This window comes from Acanthopagrus latus, chromosome 16 (genome assembly GCF_904848185.1).
Source record: "Acanthopagrus latus isolate v.2019 chromosome 16, fAcaLat1.1, whole genome shotgun sequence".
Taxonomy (NCBI): Eukaryota; Metazoa; Chordata; class Actinopteri; order Spariformes; family Sparidae; genus Acanthopagrus; species Acanthopagrus latus.
In genome coordinates this window covers 19495801-19513861 of record NC_051054.1, presented here as the reverse complement: position 1 = coordinate 19513861, position 18061 = coordinate 19495801, and the positions used below count along the sequence as shown (strand labels likewise).

The window sequence follows — 18061 nt, the reverse complement described above, 5'->3', positions numbered from 1 at the left end:
AATGCAGCTCACCAACATCGTGGCAAGGTGGCCTGGTTCAACGCATGACTCGTTCATTATTACCAATAGCATGGTTGGTAACAGGCTGGAGGCTGGCACGGTGCGCGATGGGTGGCTTCTCGGTGAGTAAATAATTTATCCGTTTAATTGTGCCCTGAAGCAGCAGAGCAGCAGAGCTATCTAACTCAGTATCTCAGTATTTGTGTCAATGAATGCGTGCGTAAAGTTGGAAATGTCACACTGCAGTAGCCACGGCGATCTTCTGCAGTCATTAATATAAGTATGATCAGACTTGTCAATACTTGTAATGGAGTATATATCTATATATATATATATATATATATATATATATATATATATATATATATATATATATATATATATATATATATATATATATATATATATATATATATATATATATATATATATATACACCTGCACGGTAAGATCACCTTCCTCCCTCTGATCTGAGCAGCACCTTGTAATAATGATGCTTTGCTGACGGCAGCGTCACATTTACATACATGTAAATGTCGGCCTTCATTCGCACAGTCATGATTTACATTTCTGCTTCTGCTGCTCCGTTATGAACAACATGTGAGAGCAGCTGACATGGACATCAGTGACAAACGGACTCAATATTGATGCTCCATGCCAAATAATGAGATCACAACAGCCTAATAATGTTCATTTAAACTGACATATTACTCTAAATCTGCCTTTAAGTCGCTCTGTTTGTTAGACTGGCGACTGAAGGTCCCTTCACCAAAAGATCTCTGTCCAAACTCTTGGTGAAACTTGGCAGCCCTGAATCTTCACATCCAGAAGAAGAAGAAGAAGTCGATCAAAGAAAATGCTAAATGTGAAAGTGACAAAGAGAATCAACAAACAGCTGCCCTTCATAACAACGCCGAACCTGCTCAAACGCGCTACAGTGATGTGGGTCAGCTATGTGCCTTCATTCAGGATAGTCCACAAGTATAAGAACAGATGTGACCAGCCCAAAGAACAGGATGAGGAATACAAAAATCGAACAGAGGTGAAGAAAGACCTGCTGAAGACTGGAGACCTCAGTCTGACCCTGAAACACCCCAATGAAGAGACAGACACAGGAACATACTGGTTTGGAGTCATCAAGGAGGGAAAGATCCTGAGAGAGAAAATAGTGAAGCTCAACGTCAAAGGTCAGTATGAATATACAGAACAGTGGTCTGTGTGTGTGTTTCTGGTTGGCTGCCTGTCTCTAACTGCCCTCTGTCTCCTCTGCAGGGAGAATTCAGATCACTGATCAAACAGTGGACATCAGGAACAGAAGCAGATCCACTGATCCGACTCCTCTGATGGCTGATCGATGTGTTCGATCCTTGTGTGAAGGAGAGGTATCGCAGGTCCTTCCTGCTGCTGTCAGACTTTACAGCCAGCGCTGCTCCCAGTAGACCTCATATGTGCACTATACCAGAAAAAAATTGACACATAACCCTACCAGCTATCCTTTTTTTTTTCTTTTTTTCCCACTACCTGGACAATTTCCTTACTTATACTTATTTTTTATTAACGCCACACCACTAATTATTACACTGTTCAGTGTAAAATATAATGTATATACAATGTATGTTTCTATTTCTTACCTTTTCATCATTTTTTATTTTTTTACAATTATTGCTGTTGCAAGTATTGCTGTTCTTTGGCTGCTGTGACATAGAAATTTCCGCACTTGTTGGAAAAATAAAGGAATTCTGATTCTGACATGTTGTTTAGATCCTTTGAACTCTGACAGTAAAGCGTAAATACAGCCTCAGATGTACAGACAGCATGTCTCCACTCTGTGTGACAGCAGCATGATGATGGATCTATAGCTGTGAGAATGATGGATTCATGAGGCAGCAACACTTTGATTACAGCGCCCCCAGGTGGCACAGCATGTTGCATGATGTTCAGTTTAAGCAGAGCACAAATATAAAGAACACTTTTTAGAGAAAATGGAACAATATGGAAATACAAAGAAAAAAAATGTACAAGGCGACATTTTCCTTGTTGCCAAGAGTATAATGATGGTGTTCCATATGAATTGCAATTCCGAGCCCCCTCAGTAGGGCTAGACTCAGATTTCCATTAGTAAAGTGCAGAATGAGATGGCCTGAGCAATGTGGCCATCTATGGCAGGGTTCACAGATAGGGTCCGGTACTGTTGTTATATTATAGGACTTAAATATGTAGTCTAATATGAGAGCCCAGAAGTGTAGACAGGGGCATTGCTGCAGCTGGTGGGCAAGTGTACCTGTGTCCTGTTTACACGTATCGCACAGGAGGGAAATGTCAGGATACAGTGATCAGTGCGATGTGATTTTAGCTGGTGCCCCCTTGCATAGCAGTCAATTTCACAATCAATGTTCATGCACGCACACAGAAAGTGCATGTACCATATGTATTCAAGATTGTATTAAGTCAAAAATGTCACACCAAATAAGTGATGTATAAAAAATCCACTATAAGTAAAAGGTATTGCACAAATATTATTGTCTGCTTATAATCTTTTCACCGATCATCCTTCATTGATTTACTTTTTCAGTCCTTTTTTTTCTTATCCTGTGATTTTGCCTGTTTTATCTTTTATAATTTTACTGTTTGTGTTTCTACATGTTCTGTTCTGCCTTGTTTTAACCTCAAACTTTCTCATGTTCGTCTCTGCTCTTCACTTTTTATTCTGTCACATTGTCGTCCTGAGTTTCCTGCTTGATTGTCAGAGCACCTTTGTAAACTCTGTGTTTTAATGAAGTTTATTACAGTAAAAATCATATGTTTGTGTGAAGCCTCAGCTTTAAGTATTTCTCAACACTTTCCAAGTCTCTCTGGCTCTTTAGTCAGTATCATTCTGCTGGAATTGTACTACGTTAGCACCCTCTGCTGGTGAAAAGAAACCACAGCTGTTGCATATACAGTGAGTTCATGTCACACTTTCCTCCGAAATCACCGCAACAAAGAGCACCATTGTGCATCTAGTTTGTGTATATGTCATGTACACCATATACGAATTGTACAAAGATATAACTTCGTCTCGCTCTTCTTACGCCATCTTTCTTGAATGCCGAGGCAGCTGGTGACGTAAAGAGGTCAGCCGGATGTGTTTCTGTTCCCACTGGATGAAATGGGTACAGCGCCACCTATTGTACCGGGGTATGACATTCTCTGGCCCAATAAAACGATTTTCTCACCGGCATGTGTTCTCGGATAATTGCAGTTGTCTGATTGAGTAGCATAGTCGAACTATGGCTGTAATCCGACTAAGATGTGCATGTAAACACACTGACTGTTCAGTCTGTATGTATCTCAGTCTGTTACATTTCACTGCACATATTTAACTGTTTGTCGTCATGGAATCAAATGACGTAAACATTCAGTGGTGTTTCTGAGGCGGCACAATCACTGACATATTTCAAATCAGCAGGAAGTCTTTTATTAGTGCTGCCACCGCGCTGTTTTATTTCAACATTTTATATCATCCACATTGCTCTTTATTTATTGTATTATTTAGAAATTTCTGCTGTTATTGGCCTCAACTCTGACATGTTTGTCACGTTCCAACCTAATAAAGCCCTTTTTAACTGTGAAAACTGCTATATGAGTAAAGCTTATTATTATCATTATTATTATTATCATTGTTACACATGCAGTGGATGTGACGTCATCAGATACGTGTCCTTCTTTTCTTAACGCTTCTAACTCCAGGCTTGAACCCACAACCTCAGAACCTCACAGAAATTCTTCAGAATCTTTTCAATCAGTTTGAATCATTTTGTACAAAGTTCACTGATGAATTTATTACAAGTAGCTGAAAGTTTGATGTGACTGTGATCCTGTACAGCCTCAACTGTTCAGCACTGACAATGTTTCTGTGACAGGAGGAGACTCTGCAGACTAAACACTACACAGATACACTGAGGACCCAGGCCAGAACCCAAATCCAAGATAAAGACGTTCAGTGAATGAGGTGTTGAAGGTGTGGAGGTGGATCAGTGAGTCAGAGGAGATTCTGTAGAAGGACAGAGTGCCAGCAGGACAGTCCACATACACTGCTACTCTACCAGAAAAGGAGAAGGAGGAGGAAGAAGAGGAAGAGGATGAGGAGGAGGAAGAGGACGAGGAGGTGGCAGCGGCGATGAATGTTTGTCTGTTTTTGTGACAGGTATAGTAACGACCATTAAAGCACCTCAGACTCCAGGACTGATCATTCATTCCAAACTCACAGTCTCTACTGTCACCTCTCCTTTTGATTCTTCTGTAACTCACTGATATAGAAACATCTTCTCTCCACTCGACCTCCCAGTAACAGCGACCAGTCAGACCAGTTCTGCACAGCAGCTGAGGACACCAGTACTCAAACCTCTCTGCATGATCAGGATATGACTGATCCTCTTCCACACATGTCATCTTCCTGTTGTTGTCAGACAATTTGATCTTTCTGTTGACTGTGTTTGTGTCGACTGTGAGCTCACAGGAATCTGATGGAGAGAAAAAGACGCAACACAGCTGCAGTTATTAACATATCAGTGTGACGATGACATCACAGATGTGATGTGACTGATGTCACAATGCTTTGAATGTTTTTTCTTGAGTCAAAGTAAAAACACACTCACACTTCCTCAGACCTGGCGTCAACCATCGGAGTCCAGCAGGCTCCACCCTGAAAAGAGGAGGGGGGTCAGAGCAGTATATCCTCTCTCAGGATGCAAACATGGACATGACATGACTCTCATACACAGAAACACAACATGTCCATCAAGCCTGTTTCTCCCTGTTCTCCCTGAACCTTTTCAGGGCTTTTCTGAATCTCACCTGCACAGTCTGCCTTTTGTTCTTGTTGTGTTTCTGCTGCTTTGTTACAATTACAATTTATTTATACAATTTATACATAAAAAAATTGAAAACCAAGTGATCTTTATCTCGTCTTCAAATCTTCCCCTCTTCACTCGTAACTCTTGGCTTCAAGCTAGGCTGCCTATTCTCCTGAACTGAACCACTGAACCTGAACTGAACTGAAGCAAACAAAGCATACCTCCTGCCACTGAACCATCTACAATCGAGATACAGAATCTCATACTGACTGTCTGTGACTGAAGCAGTACTCTTCATACCTGAGAGTGTCCAGTCTCCAGCCTGGATCCTCCAGAGCAGACAGCAGCTTCACTCTTGAGTCTCCTGGATGATTGTAGCTCAGGTCCAGCTCTCTCAGATGGGAGGGGTTGGAGTTCAGAGCTGAGGCCAGATACGTACAGCCTTCCTCTGTGATCAGACAGCCTGACAGACTGTAAAGACACAACACATATTACACCTGAGGGTCCTGATAATTTAGTGCATATTTGTGTTTAAAGGTATAACATTTATTGCATTATCATTTTCACTAATTCAATAATCAGCATTAAACACAGGGTAACTTAAGCTGATGGAAATGCCATTATCTGTGCAAATATTTGGTCATGAACCAACATGTTGTACAGATTAAAATGACCTGAGGATGCAGCTAGAAGCAAAGGCAGATGATCACCATAGTAATTACAGTGAATCCTGGCGGAAGCATAGAGGTGTAAACAAAATTTCAGGCCAATCCATCCAATGGTTGCTGAGAATAGTAAATTGGGATCCAAGTGGAGGACAGACTGATAGATCCACATTTTATATAAAATACATTCATGCTCCAATTAGGATGAAATGTAATTATTTTGGTGATCCTCTGACTTTTCTTCTTATATTGTGGTAAAAGGTTAAGTGGGGACGTTTTTGTAATGCAGTATGCAGTATGTATTGTTTTAAGCACATAAAATGATTTCTGGGAAATACCAGTATATATAATCTCTTGCTCCATTGCTTTTCAGTTCTAAGCATGTTGTCACGTGACAATAAATCATGACTTATTCAAGAATAAGCAGACATCCAATTATCAAAGTCATATGATATCAAACATAGGTTAGGCTCTCCTTCCTCATTTCTTCTGCTGTGCAGTATCTGGAGCTGAATTAATGAAAGGTACATGATAGCAAAACAATCTGCAATTCAAAAACTCATATAATAGAAGCAATTTAAAGTTTATGGATGTCTACATTAAACAAATATATAAATTCTTTCACAACAAACAGTGATATGAGCTGACCTAAAACTTTCCAGGTTGCAGTGTGGACTCTTCAGTCCAGCTGACAGCCGTTTCACTCCTGAATCCTGCAGGTTGTTGTTACTTAGATCCAGTTCTCTCAGACTAGAGGACGGGGAGCTGATAACTGACGACAGTGCTTCACAGGTTCTATCTGAGAGGTCACAGCCACTCAGTCTGGATGAAGAATAATGAGCAGAACAAGAAAATTATTTCTATTTGGTTCAATAACAGCACATTTACTTCACTTTGAAATAATATCCACACTTACAGGGCTTTCTTGGAGGCTTTGACTACTGGCAGCAGCCTCAGAAGAGCCTCCTCTGAAGCAGAGTATTTCTTTAGGTCAAAGACATCAAGATCTTCTTCTGATGTCAGTAAGATGAAGACCAGAGCTGACCACTGAGCAGGGGACAGTTCATCTGTGGAGAGACTTCCTGAACTGAGGTACTGTTGGATCTCCTTCACTAGAGAACGATCATTCAGTTCATTCAGACAATGGAACAGATTGATGCTTCTCTCTGCAGGCAGAGTCTTTTCAAACTTCTCCTTAATGTAACAGATTGTGTCCTTACTAGTCTCTGAGCAACTTCCTGTCTGTGTCATCAGACCTTTTAAGAGAATCTGACTGTTCTGCAGTGAAAGACCCAGGAGGAAGCGGAGGAACAAGTCCAGGTGTCCATTCGGACTCTGTAAGGCCTTGTCCACAGCACTCTGGTAGAGATGTGTCTGAGCAGATTGATTGTCTATTGTTTGTTCCTCTACCAGCAGATTGACACATGAGTTGATGAATGTCAGGTGGACATGAAGAGCAGCCAGAAACTCCTGGACACTTAGATGGACGAAGCAGAACACCTTGTCCTGGTAAAGTCCCCTCTCCTCTTTAAAGATCTGTGTGAACACTCCTGAATACACTGAGGCTGCTCTGATATCGATGCCACACTCTGTCAGATCTGATTCATAGAAGATCAGGTTGCTGCTCTGCAGGTGCTCAAAAGCCAGTTTTCCCAGAGACTCAATCATCTTCCTGCTCTCTGGAGTCCAGTGTGGATCTGTCTCAGCTCCTCCATCATACTTGATGTTCTTCACTTTGGACTGAACCACCAGGAAGTGGATGTACATCTCAGTCAGGGTCTTGGGCAGCTTTCCTCTCTCTTTGGTCTTCAACACATCCTCCAGAACTGTAGCAGTGATCCAGCAGAAGACTGGGATGTGGCACATGATATGGAGGCTTCGTGAGGTCTTGATGTGGGACATGATTCTGCTGGCCTGCTCCTCATTTCTGAATCTCTTCCTAAAATACTCCTCCTTCTGTAGGTCTGTGAACCCTCTGACCTCTGTCATCATGTCAACACACTCAGGAGGGATCTGATTGGCTGCTGCAGGTCGTGTGGTTATCCAGAGGCGAGCAGAGGGAAGCAGTTTCCCCCTGATGAGGTTTGTCACCAGCACATCCACTGAGGCGGACTCTGTAACATCAGTCAGGACCTCAGTGTTGTGGAAGTCCAGAGGAAGTCGACACTCATCCAGACCGTCAAAGATGAACACAAGCTGGAACTCTTCAAAGTTGCAGATTTCTTTGGTTTCAGTGAAGAAATGATGAACAAGTTCCGCCAAGCTGAACTTTTTCTCTTTCAGCACATTCAGCTCTCGGAAAGTGAATGGAAATGTGAACTGTATGTCCTGGTTGGCTTTGTCTTCAGCCCAGTCCAGAGTGAACTTCTGTGTTAAGACTGTCTTCCCGATGCCAGCCACTCCCTTTGTCATCACTGTCCTAATTCGTCCTTCTCTTCCAGGTGAGGCTTTAAAGATGTCTTCTTGTTTGATTTTTGTTTCTGGTCTGTCTAGTTTCCTGGATGCTGTTTCAATCTGTCTGATCTCATGTTCATCATTGACCTCTGCAGTCCCTCCCTCTGTGATGTAGAGCTCTGTGTAGATCTGATTCAGAAGGGTTGAGTTTCCTGCTTTAGCGATTCCCTCAAACACACACTGGAACTTCGTCCTCAGGTTAGATTTCAGATTAAGTCGGCACATTCCAAGAGATTCTGAAAGAACAAGAAGTGACATCAATAAACATACTCATATTAAAGAAAGAGCAAATAAATAGGGGTTATTGTCTGCAATAACAATTTGATCCTTCAAGATTTGTCTTCTTCTTGAGTTTGAAAAATGTCTTTCTACGTACTGCTTTGCAACAAAAAGCCACTTGAGTAAATAAATGTCCATAATAAAGCTGAATTTCAAAATTATAAACAGTAAGGGGAAGAAGTATAACTATTTTCTACCTAATGCATTTTTTCCATATTCCAAATATTCTTTGCAGAATCTCTAACTGCAATCTTATATTTACATTTCTATTGACTGGACCAATTGTGGAATCAAAAAGGTTTTTGAAAAATAGACTTAGTTGAATGGACTGAACTTGATTTGTGTGATGGCTTGTCTGTGTTAGTGATGGTGGTGAGCGGTTTGCCAGCTGTTATTTCCCTTTAGAACACAACTTTATTTATTAACAAGGCATATATTGTGAACTATTATCAAGAATGTGCTGTGGAAAACTCATTCCCTTGCAAGGTTCACATTCATGACTTCTCCAGTTTCACTCAGCTGGAGTCTTATCTTATTGATAAAAAAACAGACATGAACATGAAAACAGTACATGTCACAGTTACCCTGATTGTGGACATGCGCTCTCAACTTTTAGAAATGCTACACTAGGACACAGTCTTTTGACCTGTCTTTACTACACCAGTAACAGCTATGAAATATGAGTCTTTCATTGATCCATCATATTAAATCTGAAAAATAATCTTACTGCTTTGCAGACAGTCAGCCAACTCCTCCTGCTTCATTCTCCTCAGGAAGTGAAGTGTGATCTTCAGAAATGCCTCTCTGCTGCTCCTCCTCTGCTCTTCATCCTCACCATCCAACACCTCCTCGTCCTCCCTCTGACTCTCAAAGCATTCTGAGCAATCTGAACTCAGAACCCTCTGGACCTTCTTCAGTTCGTTCCTCACAAAAGTGACAATGTTCTCCTCCAGCAGCTGGAACAGAATATTATGTGAATGAGACAATTTAAACCAAACATCAGATCCATGTTAGATAGATTCACCACTGTTTTATAAAGTGCAGCGTGGTGATTAGGGTGAACGAATCAATTGAAAAAGTAGTTGTTGTTCATGTACACACCATAAATATGGAGTCCAGGTGTGTTTGATGGTGCTGGACAGACTGACCTCTGGGAACCTCTGAGCTCTCCCGGTTGAGTCTGTGGAGGAATCAGGAAGAATCAGTCAAATTATGTCTGCCTTCTCAGAGACAAATACAAGCTGAAGGTAATTCAAGTTAAAGCTGTAGTCTGTAACTATTGTTTGGTTATATTTGCTAAAAATTGTCATTATGATCTGAAAGAAAATCCACTGTCTGTGGCTCCACCCAGTGGCTGTAATTTGATTTGCAAGAATCCACTGCTCCCATCTTGACACAATCATTCTGAGCCAAGGGGAGTTTCTGAGAAGTGTAAGTCATTCTCATGCATACGCTGCTGGCAGCCCCCCTCCCTCATGCAGCGCGTACTCTGCTGTGCCCCTGCCCCATGTAGGTGCAGTGCCTGCTCTTAACTGGTCAGACACATTCACAAACTGTACAAAACTGTGGAGAACAGACAAGAACAACAGAGCCAGAGCCCACATCAAAGAGAAGAAATGAGAACACTGGCAAATAAAAGCAGTGTCAAAAGAAAGAACCGTACCAAGCCACAGAGAACACCAGGATAAATATCAGAGCATCATTTCAGAGGTGGAGGGAGCTGCAGGATTTGTAAGGACTCAATGGTATGCTATGGTGGCGGTGGGTACAGTAATACTTACAATAGCACATAGCACATATTGCCGTACGATGTTGCAGTCGAGCTACATAGCTTGCTGCTAATGCTGACTCCGGTGTTTAGCTTTGTTTTTATGGCTACTGGTTAGCAAAGTGTATTTAAAGTGACCGGGCAGTTATAACGTTAGTTTGTGTTCAGGACGCTCTGAAGTGGTTGAATTGGTTTAGTGCAAATTGGTGAGGAGTCAAAATAAACTTGTATTCAAATCAGATTCCAACAGTGGGGAATGGAAAAAAAAAATATATATTATTTTGTTATTTGTTCATGAACCTGATACATAACCTGAAAAAAAACAAACACTGGTTTGTTTTTGGTAGTTTTGGTTTTATGTTAAGGTCAGAAACAGGACATGAAAATAGGGTGATTATTGTCACAACAGCCACACTGGTACCTATGGTAGCATACTGCATTCACTTTTTTTTTGCACCAGACACCAGTGGAGGTCTGCCTGGGCATCAGCAGGGGGAGGATGACACAGGACCAGGATCAGGATTCAGCCAGGTTGCCAACTGAGAACCTTACTCATGTTAATAAGGTTCAAAGGCACTCAAAGACACTAACTAACTTCACTGGTGTGACTCCATAAGTCTAAATTTAACTCACTTGTCCACGAGTCATGACATTCTTCATTCTGTCGGTCATGCTTCTGTTCATTATTTTAGCAGGGTAAAGTTAGGCTAACCTTTCTTAGCATTAGTACAGGCCAGCAGGTGAGAGGGGAGGGGGACAGTCGTGCTCAGTGAAATGCATCTCTGGCCTGGAAGTAAATAAATAACGTAATGATAAGGTCCTTGTCCTGTACTCTCCTGCAACAATCGTCATGTCTCTCTTATTGTTGATAATTTCACTTTACCATAGCATTTACCTCATGACTGAGCACATTGAGACTTTTCTTTTTAACACTGGATTAACTTTCGTTACGTTGAGAGCTCCCCCTGCTACCAACAGTAAAGGCATTGATCACCTCTGGACTGTTTGTGACAACTACACACTAAAAGAGAAATAATGCAACAGATCACATGTTTTGATAACATTAAGCAAGAAAAGATTTTTGTGGTCAGTGTTTGGTTCACAATGACTTCATGGTTCATAATCACTTCATGGTCATTCCTCTTCCTCTCCTCAGCAGCAGGAGTCAGATTTCAGCAGGAGGTGAGTCACTGCTGTTTGTCCACAGGAGGAACACTGTCCTGTCATAGTTGTTCAGGGACGGACATGAAGAAATGTGAACTTGTCCTTTAATTCTAATCCTGCTCTAACCACCATCATCACTCTGAGATCATGAAGATCATCAGGACAACCGGTCAGACTGGATTTAATGAGGACAAACATCAACAGAGAGCAACATGACAACAACTTACTGTCTGTCTGGTGAATGTTCTTGTTTAAATTCAATGAAACGATCTATTGACTGGTCGCTCTTGAAGGACACACAGCTGGGCTCAGGTCCAGGTCCAGCATCAGGTCCAGGTCCAGGTCCAGTGGTTTTAGAGGGAGGGCCTCCATCCTCTCTGTCCTCACACTGATTCATGCTGCTCAACTCATGCACACTTTCATCTGGAGAGGAAACACAAATCATTCATCTGCACATCAACTGAAATCAGCCTTTACATCAAGTGTCCTGTCAGAACATCAGCTGCTCCTCCTCTGATTGGCTGTTAAGTTCACTGCCAGACAAGGATTATGTTCATTTGCTTCACACTGTTTCAGAAGAAAGTGTTCAAATGTTGCATTACTCCATCATTTATTTAGTTATTGACTGACTTTTCACTGGCTGTAATACCGCATTTACTGCTTTTATTTGTACTGTGTTATCTTTAAGGGTATCTCCCTGTGTGTGACACCTATTGAGCCTCTTTTTCATACACTTCTGGGAATCTTCAAGTCATAGCCCGTGATGGTTTGATTGACTGCAGACTAGATGATGCCATCTTGTACTCTGTGTCGGGACCAAATATTCATTTCAGCTCCTCGGCTCGATACAAACATTATTTCACATCAAAGGTCCGTAAAATCTGAGTGGATGTTTTATATTCCCAAGACGAGCAACTGTCGCCTCATAAGGGCGCCGTCACCCATCTGTCTGTCAGGATTTTCGTTCATGTTCACAACAAAATGTAGAGAAGTTAAAAGTTCAACTTCTCTGAGGGCTGAGATTTAACTCAGTACAAGTATGAAGTGGCACATACGCTCAAGCACAGTACAAGTACTTTTACGTTGTACTTCAGCACAGTACAAGGATAATTGTACGTTCTTACTTTCAAAGAAAGTCAAATCCTTCCAAAATTAGATGGCTTGTCTGGATGAAGCTTCCACAAAACATTTAAAAAAAAAACTAATTCAGGGGAATGTGTTTGATTATTGATCACATCTCAGGTCGAAGTGACATAAGAAGAGACTGCTGGTGGAGTGCCTCCACACCAGGAAGTCAGTCACAGTTGGTGCTGAGGGCTCAGTCAATATGATGACATCACTTGTCACATGTCACTTTCATGTATTTGGACTGAATTTCCAGGATAACACGCATCTGATCATTATGAACAAGAACGTGAACACCAACACATTGTAAGTCACATCAGCACAGTCAACAGCAGCAGGGAGAGGAGGAGGGACAGGAAGTGTCCGGACTTCCTTGAGAAATTGCTCTATTGAGTGAGTTGTTGAGTTAAGACAACTTTTATAAACTGTGTGAAAGGCTTTCGATGACGCTTTCTTAATCATTTGGGCCTTCTTGTAAATTCGGCATTATGTTACAGGCGAACAGCTGCTCTCCGGCCGAGTAGAGCAGAAGAGGTGAGTAGGCCTAAGTGTTTTTTTAAGGTTTATTAGAGAGACTAATACTCAAACAGGAGCCCAAACACGTATCAGGTATGTTTTGCACACGGTAAACCTGAACAAAGAGGTGTGGACAGCTACGTCTTCGCTTCCCGTTTTCAACATCTGTTGTTGTCGCTATGGCGACCACAGAAGCATTCGGCTGACGGTCCGTTGCTGAAAAAAACAGGAGAGACCAGCACCAACACACAGCTGGTCTTGCTGTTGAGCAGTCACTAGCAAGACCAGCATTGTGTTGTATGTTGGCGCTGGTCTCTGCTGTTTTTTTTTTTTTTTTTCAGCAGGGTCGCCAGTTAACATTCCTGTTTTCATCCGAAACACTGTTTCCAGTGTAACAATGAAAAGTAGAGCGTGTGTTAGCAAGTCGAATACATGAGATTCGTTACATTACCTTCAGCTGGAGGCTCAGACGGAGAAAACTGCGTGCGCCACAACTGTCAGAAACGGAAACTAAACTGAGGAAGAAACACCCAGAAGAGGCGTGTGATGACTGAGAGTCATCCAGCTGGACCGAGGGGGCCGCAGCACGACCGACAACGAGGCTAAAACACATGCCGAATTTACAAGAAGGCCCAAATATTGAAGGATCAGACACACAGCGCGCCCCACGGAGTTTATAAAGTGTCTCCTAACTCAAAAACTCACAAAATGGAGAGATTTTACAAGGGAGTCTGGGGCTTGTCTCTCCCTCTTCGCCCCCTTGCGGTTGATGTGACTTTTAATACGCTGATGTTCGTGTTTGTCTTCTGCAGTCATACAAAACGTTCTGGACGTTAAATGTGGACGGGAAAATTTGAAAGGTTTCTGGAGGTTCACATCACCAATCAGCAGACTACATGTCAGTTCATGTATTCTGACTCCGTTGAGAATAGTATGAAAAAATAATTAATAATTTGCACGTTCACCTGGACGCACTGATCATCACGGTGGAAGACAGACTTTTTGTTTCATGATTAGAAACACATGAAATCAGAGAACACACGCAAACCTCTTGTTAGATTTATCACTTCATCTTTATTTTTTTGGATTTTGTTGCTGTTTGTGGGTGACCTTATGCTCGCTGGTCGATCCAATATCAAGGATTTTTGTGGTTGTCACAACTTTTGAGGTCCGATTCCTCCTGCACAGTCTGCTTTTTGTTCTTGCTGTGTTTCTGCTGCTTTGCTTTACTGTGCATCAAATCTACTGTGTACTTGGCAGGTTTGTTGCTGAGGACTCAAAAAAGTGCAGTGTTCATTTTGAATTCCATATTAGAATTTTTAGGGCTGCGACAGCTAATCCATTGAAATTATTATAAAAACAGTTGGCAACCAGTTTCAACATGGATTAGTTGGTTTATGTTACGATGCAGGCCCTATGGCACGGCGCATGCTGCTCCACTTCATAGTCAAAGACGTAGAGTGTAAGATATGTCAGGAAAACACATTCAATGCAGCGGTTCTGGTCTCCTATGGTGGGGAGCAGTAAGCCAGCCGATGGCTCAGGACAGGTGGTGAAACAGGAAACTACTCGGAGTTGTGCTGTCTCCTTTCTGAATCGGCTCTGTTATGCATTTGCAACATAGAGGAGGCCACAGAGGCAACAGACACTACAAACGTTACAGAAGAGAAAAGTGTTCGAGCCAAGTCATCAAAAGAGTGGCAGCACTTTCTATTAACGTCTTCAAGAAAACAGCCACAAGATGTGCAGAGCTGATCTCACATGGCAGGGTAGCACCACATCACAGTTTCACCCATTGGTGGGTAAATAGCTGAAGTTCGGTCAGAGACACTGGAGTACATAAGAGGAGTTTTTAGAATATTTCATGTCATAGTAAGAGATCGTCTGAAATGAAGTCTGTATTTCTTCACATAGAAACTTAAGCATATCTGTTCTGTTAAAATGTATATTGCATCTCGTTTTATTCTCAGTGCAGCTCTGCACAGAGCTGCAGCTCCGCACAGATCACATTTCATGTTAATCAATGGAGCAGATGATTGATCACAGTCTGTAAATTGTTTCACAGTGAAGCACAAATACACTGTCAGTGATGATCTAGAATGCAGTTACTCAAGTGTTGCATTGATAAAGATTCATGTCAGAACCAATTTAAGTTCAAAGTCAAGCACTTTGGCAAAAACACAGATTCTCCAGTACAGGGAAAGAGTTTCCATGACATTCAGTGATTAAATTCATTTATGTGTCACATAAATCTTCTGAATTTTAGTTCAGAAATTTTCTAATCCAAGATCTGACACGGAGCGTCTGTTGTTATTATTAATATCATAACACAGCAGTGTCATGGTTGAAATTGGATGTAATGTTAATGTTTTGATAATTCTCTGTAATCAGTGTGAGATGTGAAGTAGTTTGGATGAGGATCATCAAGAAGCAAGACCAGAGGCCAAGAAATCAGACAGGTACATTTGAAACAGACTGAAAAAAGAGGTGTAACTGTAGTTTTTGTAGACTCTCCTGGTCACTGATCTTCATCTGTTTTTATTATCTTCCTCTCTTCACTTGCAACTCTTGGCTAAGTGCCATGCTCAGTTTTCTCCTGAACTGAACTGAACAACTGGAATAAACAAAGCAGACCTCTCGCCACTGAATCATCTACAATCAAGATACAGAGTCTCGCACTGACTGACTGTGGCTGCAGCAGGACTCTTCATACCTCAGAGTGTCCAGTCTCCAGCCTGGATCCTCCAGTAGAGCAGACAGTTGCTTGACTCCTGAGTCTCTTGGATGATTGTAGATCAGGTCCAGCTCTCTCAGATGGGAGGGGTTGGAGTCCAGAGCTGAGGCCAGAGAAGCACAGCCTTCTTCTGTGATCAGACAGCCTGACAGCCTGCAGACACACAAACAACACACATCTGACAGCAGTAAATGTTTATTATCTCACTGAATGATAAGTCACAGGGCAGTAAGACTGTTTTATCTTGGTTGTGCTTTTTATTTGTTTTCATATTTTATTGGGCTTTATATTGCATGCTTTTACTTGTGTTGTGCTTTTAATTATTTATTGTGTTGAAGTTTTAGTGTATGTGTGTGGTTTTAATTTACTACTGCCTGTGAACACACCATGTTATTGTTGATCAGCTGCACCTGGGAGGTTCTGCCTTTTCCCCTATTTAACAGCCACTAACTGAGAGCCAGAAGAGAGAGAGGGAAGAGGGACACATGAGAGAGACGCCAAAAAATGCCAGGACGGTGCAAAGACCCGCCAACTTGTTGGCAGGTCTGGTTGACCGAAGTAAGAGGCCTGGTAGATGGACTAAGGTCGGAAGACGCTGAGTGGACTGGAGAAAGGCACTGACGTCAAACGCGATCAAGCACACCAGCAAGGCGCTGGGTCTTCACTGGGTCTTCACGAGGAGACCAGACCTGGTCTGAGGGCTCTAAGTGGGCTGGTGATGGCAAGACAGCACGAGCACCGGGCGCACATAAGGAAACCCAGAGCATTACTGCTTGACATACTCGCAGCAGCAGAGCATAGTGCTCTGCCTGGTGGGCACATATTCCCTATGGGTCATAGTAACGCTCTGGTGTGTGTTTGAGCTGGTTAAGCTGTAGTCTGTGAGGTGTGTGGACCCCCCGTATTGGCCGTGTGTTTGTATTTCCAGGTGACTTCCGGGATGCTGTTGGGGAGAAGCAGCTGAAGCACCTGTAGCACCTGATGAGAGACGGCAGAGCTCCACCACCACCTCTGAGCCGTCCCTGTATCTGGTCTGGCTGGCACAAAAACACTTTTCTTTTAACCCAAATGGACTATTTTTAACATGTGAAGCCTCCGTTTTAGAATCTGGTGTGCTTTCCCCCAATATTTCACCAGAACCTGTATCCCCCTTAAGATAACCTTTTTTTTTTTTTCATCACATAATTGCCACTTCTCATTCCCCCGCCCCTTTACAGATGGACTTTCCTTCTTCTCCATATTATATATTTGACACTGTTTTCCTAACCCAAGTAATCAGTAAGAGTGATGTGACTGTATGAGGCTCAACAGCAGCCTCAGTTCAAAGGTAAGAGGAGCTCTGGGCAGGTTTTGCTGCTGAAGTGCTTCAGGGGCAGGACAGCCGTTATCACTCTCATGGAGGTGCAGAGGGGAGGTGGGGCGCTCCTGGAGTGATCTGGTCCCCCTTTCAGAGGGATGGGCACTGAATCAGAGACTGGGAACAGTGGCTAGAATATCCTCCTAACAGTTAACAACCTGTGACCTCACTGTCTTTTTCAGAAAGATGGGAAGTCATGTAACTTATATCTGTCGCTTGGAGGAGGTCGAGGAACTGACTTAATTCCTGATGACCTAGGGTCAGTTGAGAATTGTTCTGAGTGTAGAGGGAGCTAAACCTCCATCAAGGAGGAGTGTGACTCAGAGTAAGCAGAATCACATTGGCTGAACAACTGTGGTGGGGAAAGACATTCAGACCTGAGCCTTAAAACTCCTCTGTGTGTGAGCAAAGATCTAACTGATTGCCAAGAAATCAAGATGGGTGTCCCACCGCAAGATAAAGTATCAAATTATATGCAGCAAAGTCTGTGGGATCAATGTGACTGTGAGTGAATGAAAAAGGTAAAAATGATCATTTTATCTTTGCCTTCTGTGTAGTATACATTAAAGAAACATTTTAAATGAAAAGACACACGTACTAGCAGCACTGTCATTTTTTTTTTTTTTTTAATTTAAAAGTTAAGGCACATCCATCACACATTTTAAAATGTCCAAATGTATTGGTATGTCCATTTGCTAATACCAGATGTAAAATTCATTTTGGTTTGGTTTGACCACACAACGATTTAAAAGAAAAATATTCAAAGAGATTTATTTGTGAGTGTCCTCATATAGACTAGTCCCAAACAAGCACAATGGGAACTTAAAAATCTACCAAATTTAAAGATATTCAAATGTAAACATCAACATTTGTTAAAGCAGTTGGAATTAAAGGAATTACATTGCAGCTGGTGTCAGTAATGGATGCTGGATGTGTTGTAGTCGGTAATCATCTCTTCAGTTTGATCTGTATTAATTGATCCTGTATTAAAAAGAGAGCGTGAGACAAGAAAGAGACATAAGAAAAAGGGGTTGAGTTGGGTTGTGACAACAGTTTCAACAGGGAGGAAATGTCTCAGGTGATATTATGATACTTTTTGTGTGAATGGGATGTTTGAGATGAGAGCTTTGTTTATCTGTTCTATTCTCTGTACACCTGCCCTCA

General features: G+C 42.0%; 2 protein-coding genes and 1 long non-coding RNA gene across 3 annotated transcripts; 2 read left to right on the top strand and 1 right to left on the bottom strand.

Moving 5' to 3' along the window:
• Positions 1-495: 495 nt before the first annotated feature.
• Positions 496-1889, top strand: LOC119004323 (myelin-oligodendrocyte glycoprotein-like). The gene is made up of 2 exons (XM_037071129.1): positions 496-1187; positions 1273-1889. The coding sequence occupies exons 1-2, from the start codon at positions 857-859 to the stop codon at positions 1437-1439; spliced, it is 498 nt and encodes a 165-aa protein (XP_036927024.1). The 5' UTR covers positions 496-856; the 3' UTR covers positions 1440-1889.
• A 52-nt stretch (positions 1890-1941) lies between these two features.
• On the bottom strand, positions 1942-13841 carry LOC119004319 (NACHT, LRR and PYD domains-containing protein 3-like). The gene is made up of 9 exons (XM_037071125.1): positions 13258-13841; positions 11393-11588; positions 9335-9413; positions 8961-9189; positions 6417-8190; positions 6149-6322; positions 5136-5306; positions 4638-4684; positions 1942-4502 (listed from the first exon to the last, which is right to left on the bottom strand). The coding sequence occupies exons 2-9, from the start codon at positions 11560-11562 to the stop codon at positions 3919-3921; spliced, it is 3228 nt and encodes a 1075-aa protein (XP_036927020.1). The 5' UTR covers positions 11563-11588; positions 13258-13841; the 3' UTR covers positions 1942-3918.
• Positions 13842-14493: 652 nt separating this feature from the next.
• On the top strand, positions 14494-17486 carry LOC119004326. The gene is made up of 3 exons (XR_005070181.1): positions 14494-14604; positions 15198-15265; positions 15384-17486. It is a non-coding gene; the product is annotated as an uncharacterized LOC119004326 (long non-coding RNA).
• The last annotated feature ends 575 nt before the right edge of the window (positions 17487-18061 follow it).

What these genes read in the sequence shown, in the direction of transcription:
- LOC119004323 (XM_037071129.1), top strand. Translation starts at nt 857, where the DNA reads ATGCTAAATGTGAAAGTGACAAAGAGAATCAACAAACAGCTGCCCTTC. An exon ending in AGTGAAGCTCAACGTCAAAG is followed by an intron (nt 1,188 to 1,272) that starts GTCAGTATGAAT and finishes TCTCCTCTGCAG; the next exon opens with GGAGAATTCAGATCACTGAT.
- LOC119004319 (XM_037071125.1), bottom strand. Translation starts at nt 11,562, where the DNA reads ATGAATCAGTGTGAGGACAGAGAGGATGGAGGCCCTCCCTCTAAAACC. An exon ending in GAACATTCACCAGACAGACA is followed by an intron (nt 9,414 to 11,392) that starts GTAAGTTGTTGT and finishes ATTCCTCCACAG; the next exon opens with ACTCAACCGGGAGAGCTCAG. An exon ending in GACGCCAGGTCTGAGGAAGT is followed by an intron (nt 4,503 to 4,637) that starts GTGAGTGTGTTT and finishes TCTCTCCATCAG; the next exon opens with ATTCCTGTGAGCTCACAGTC.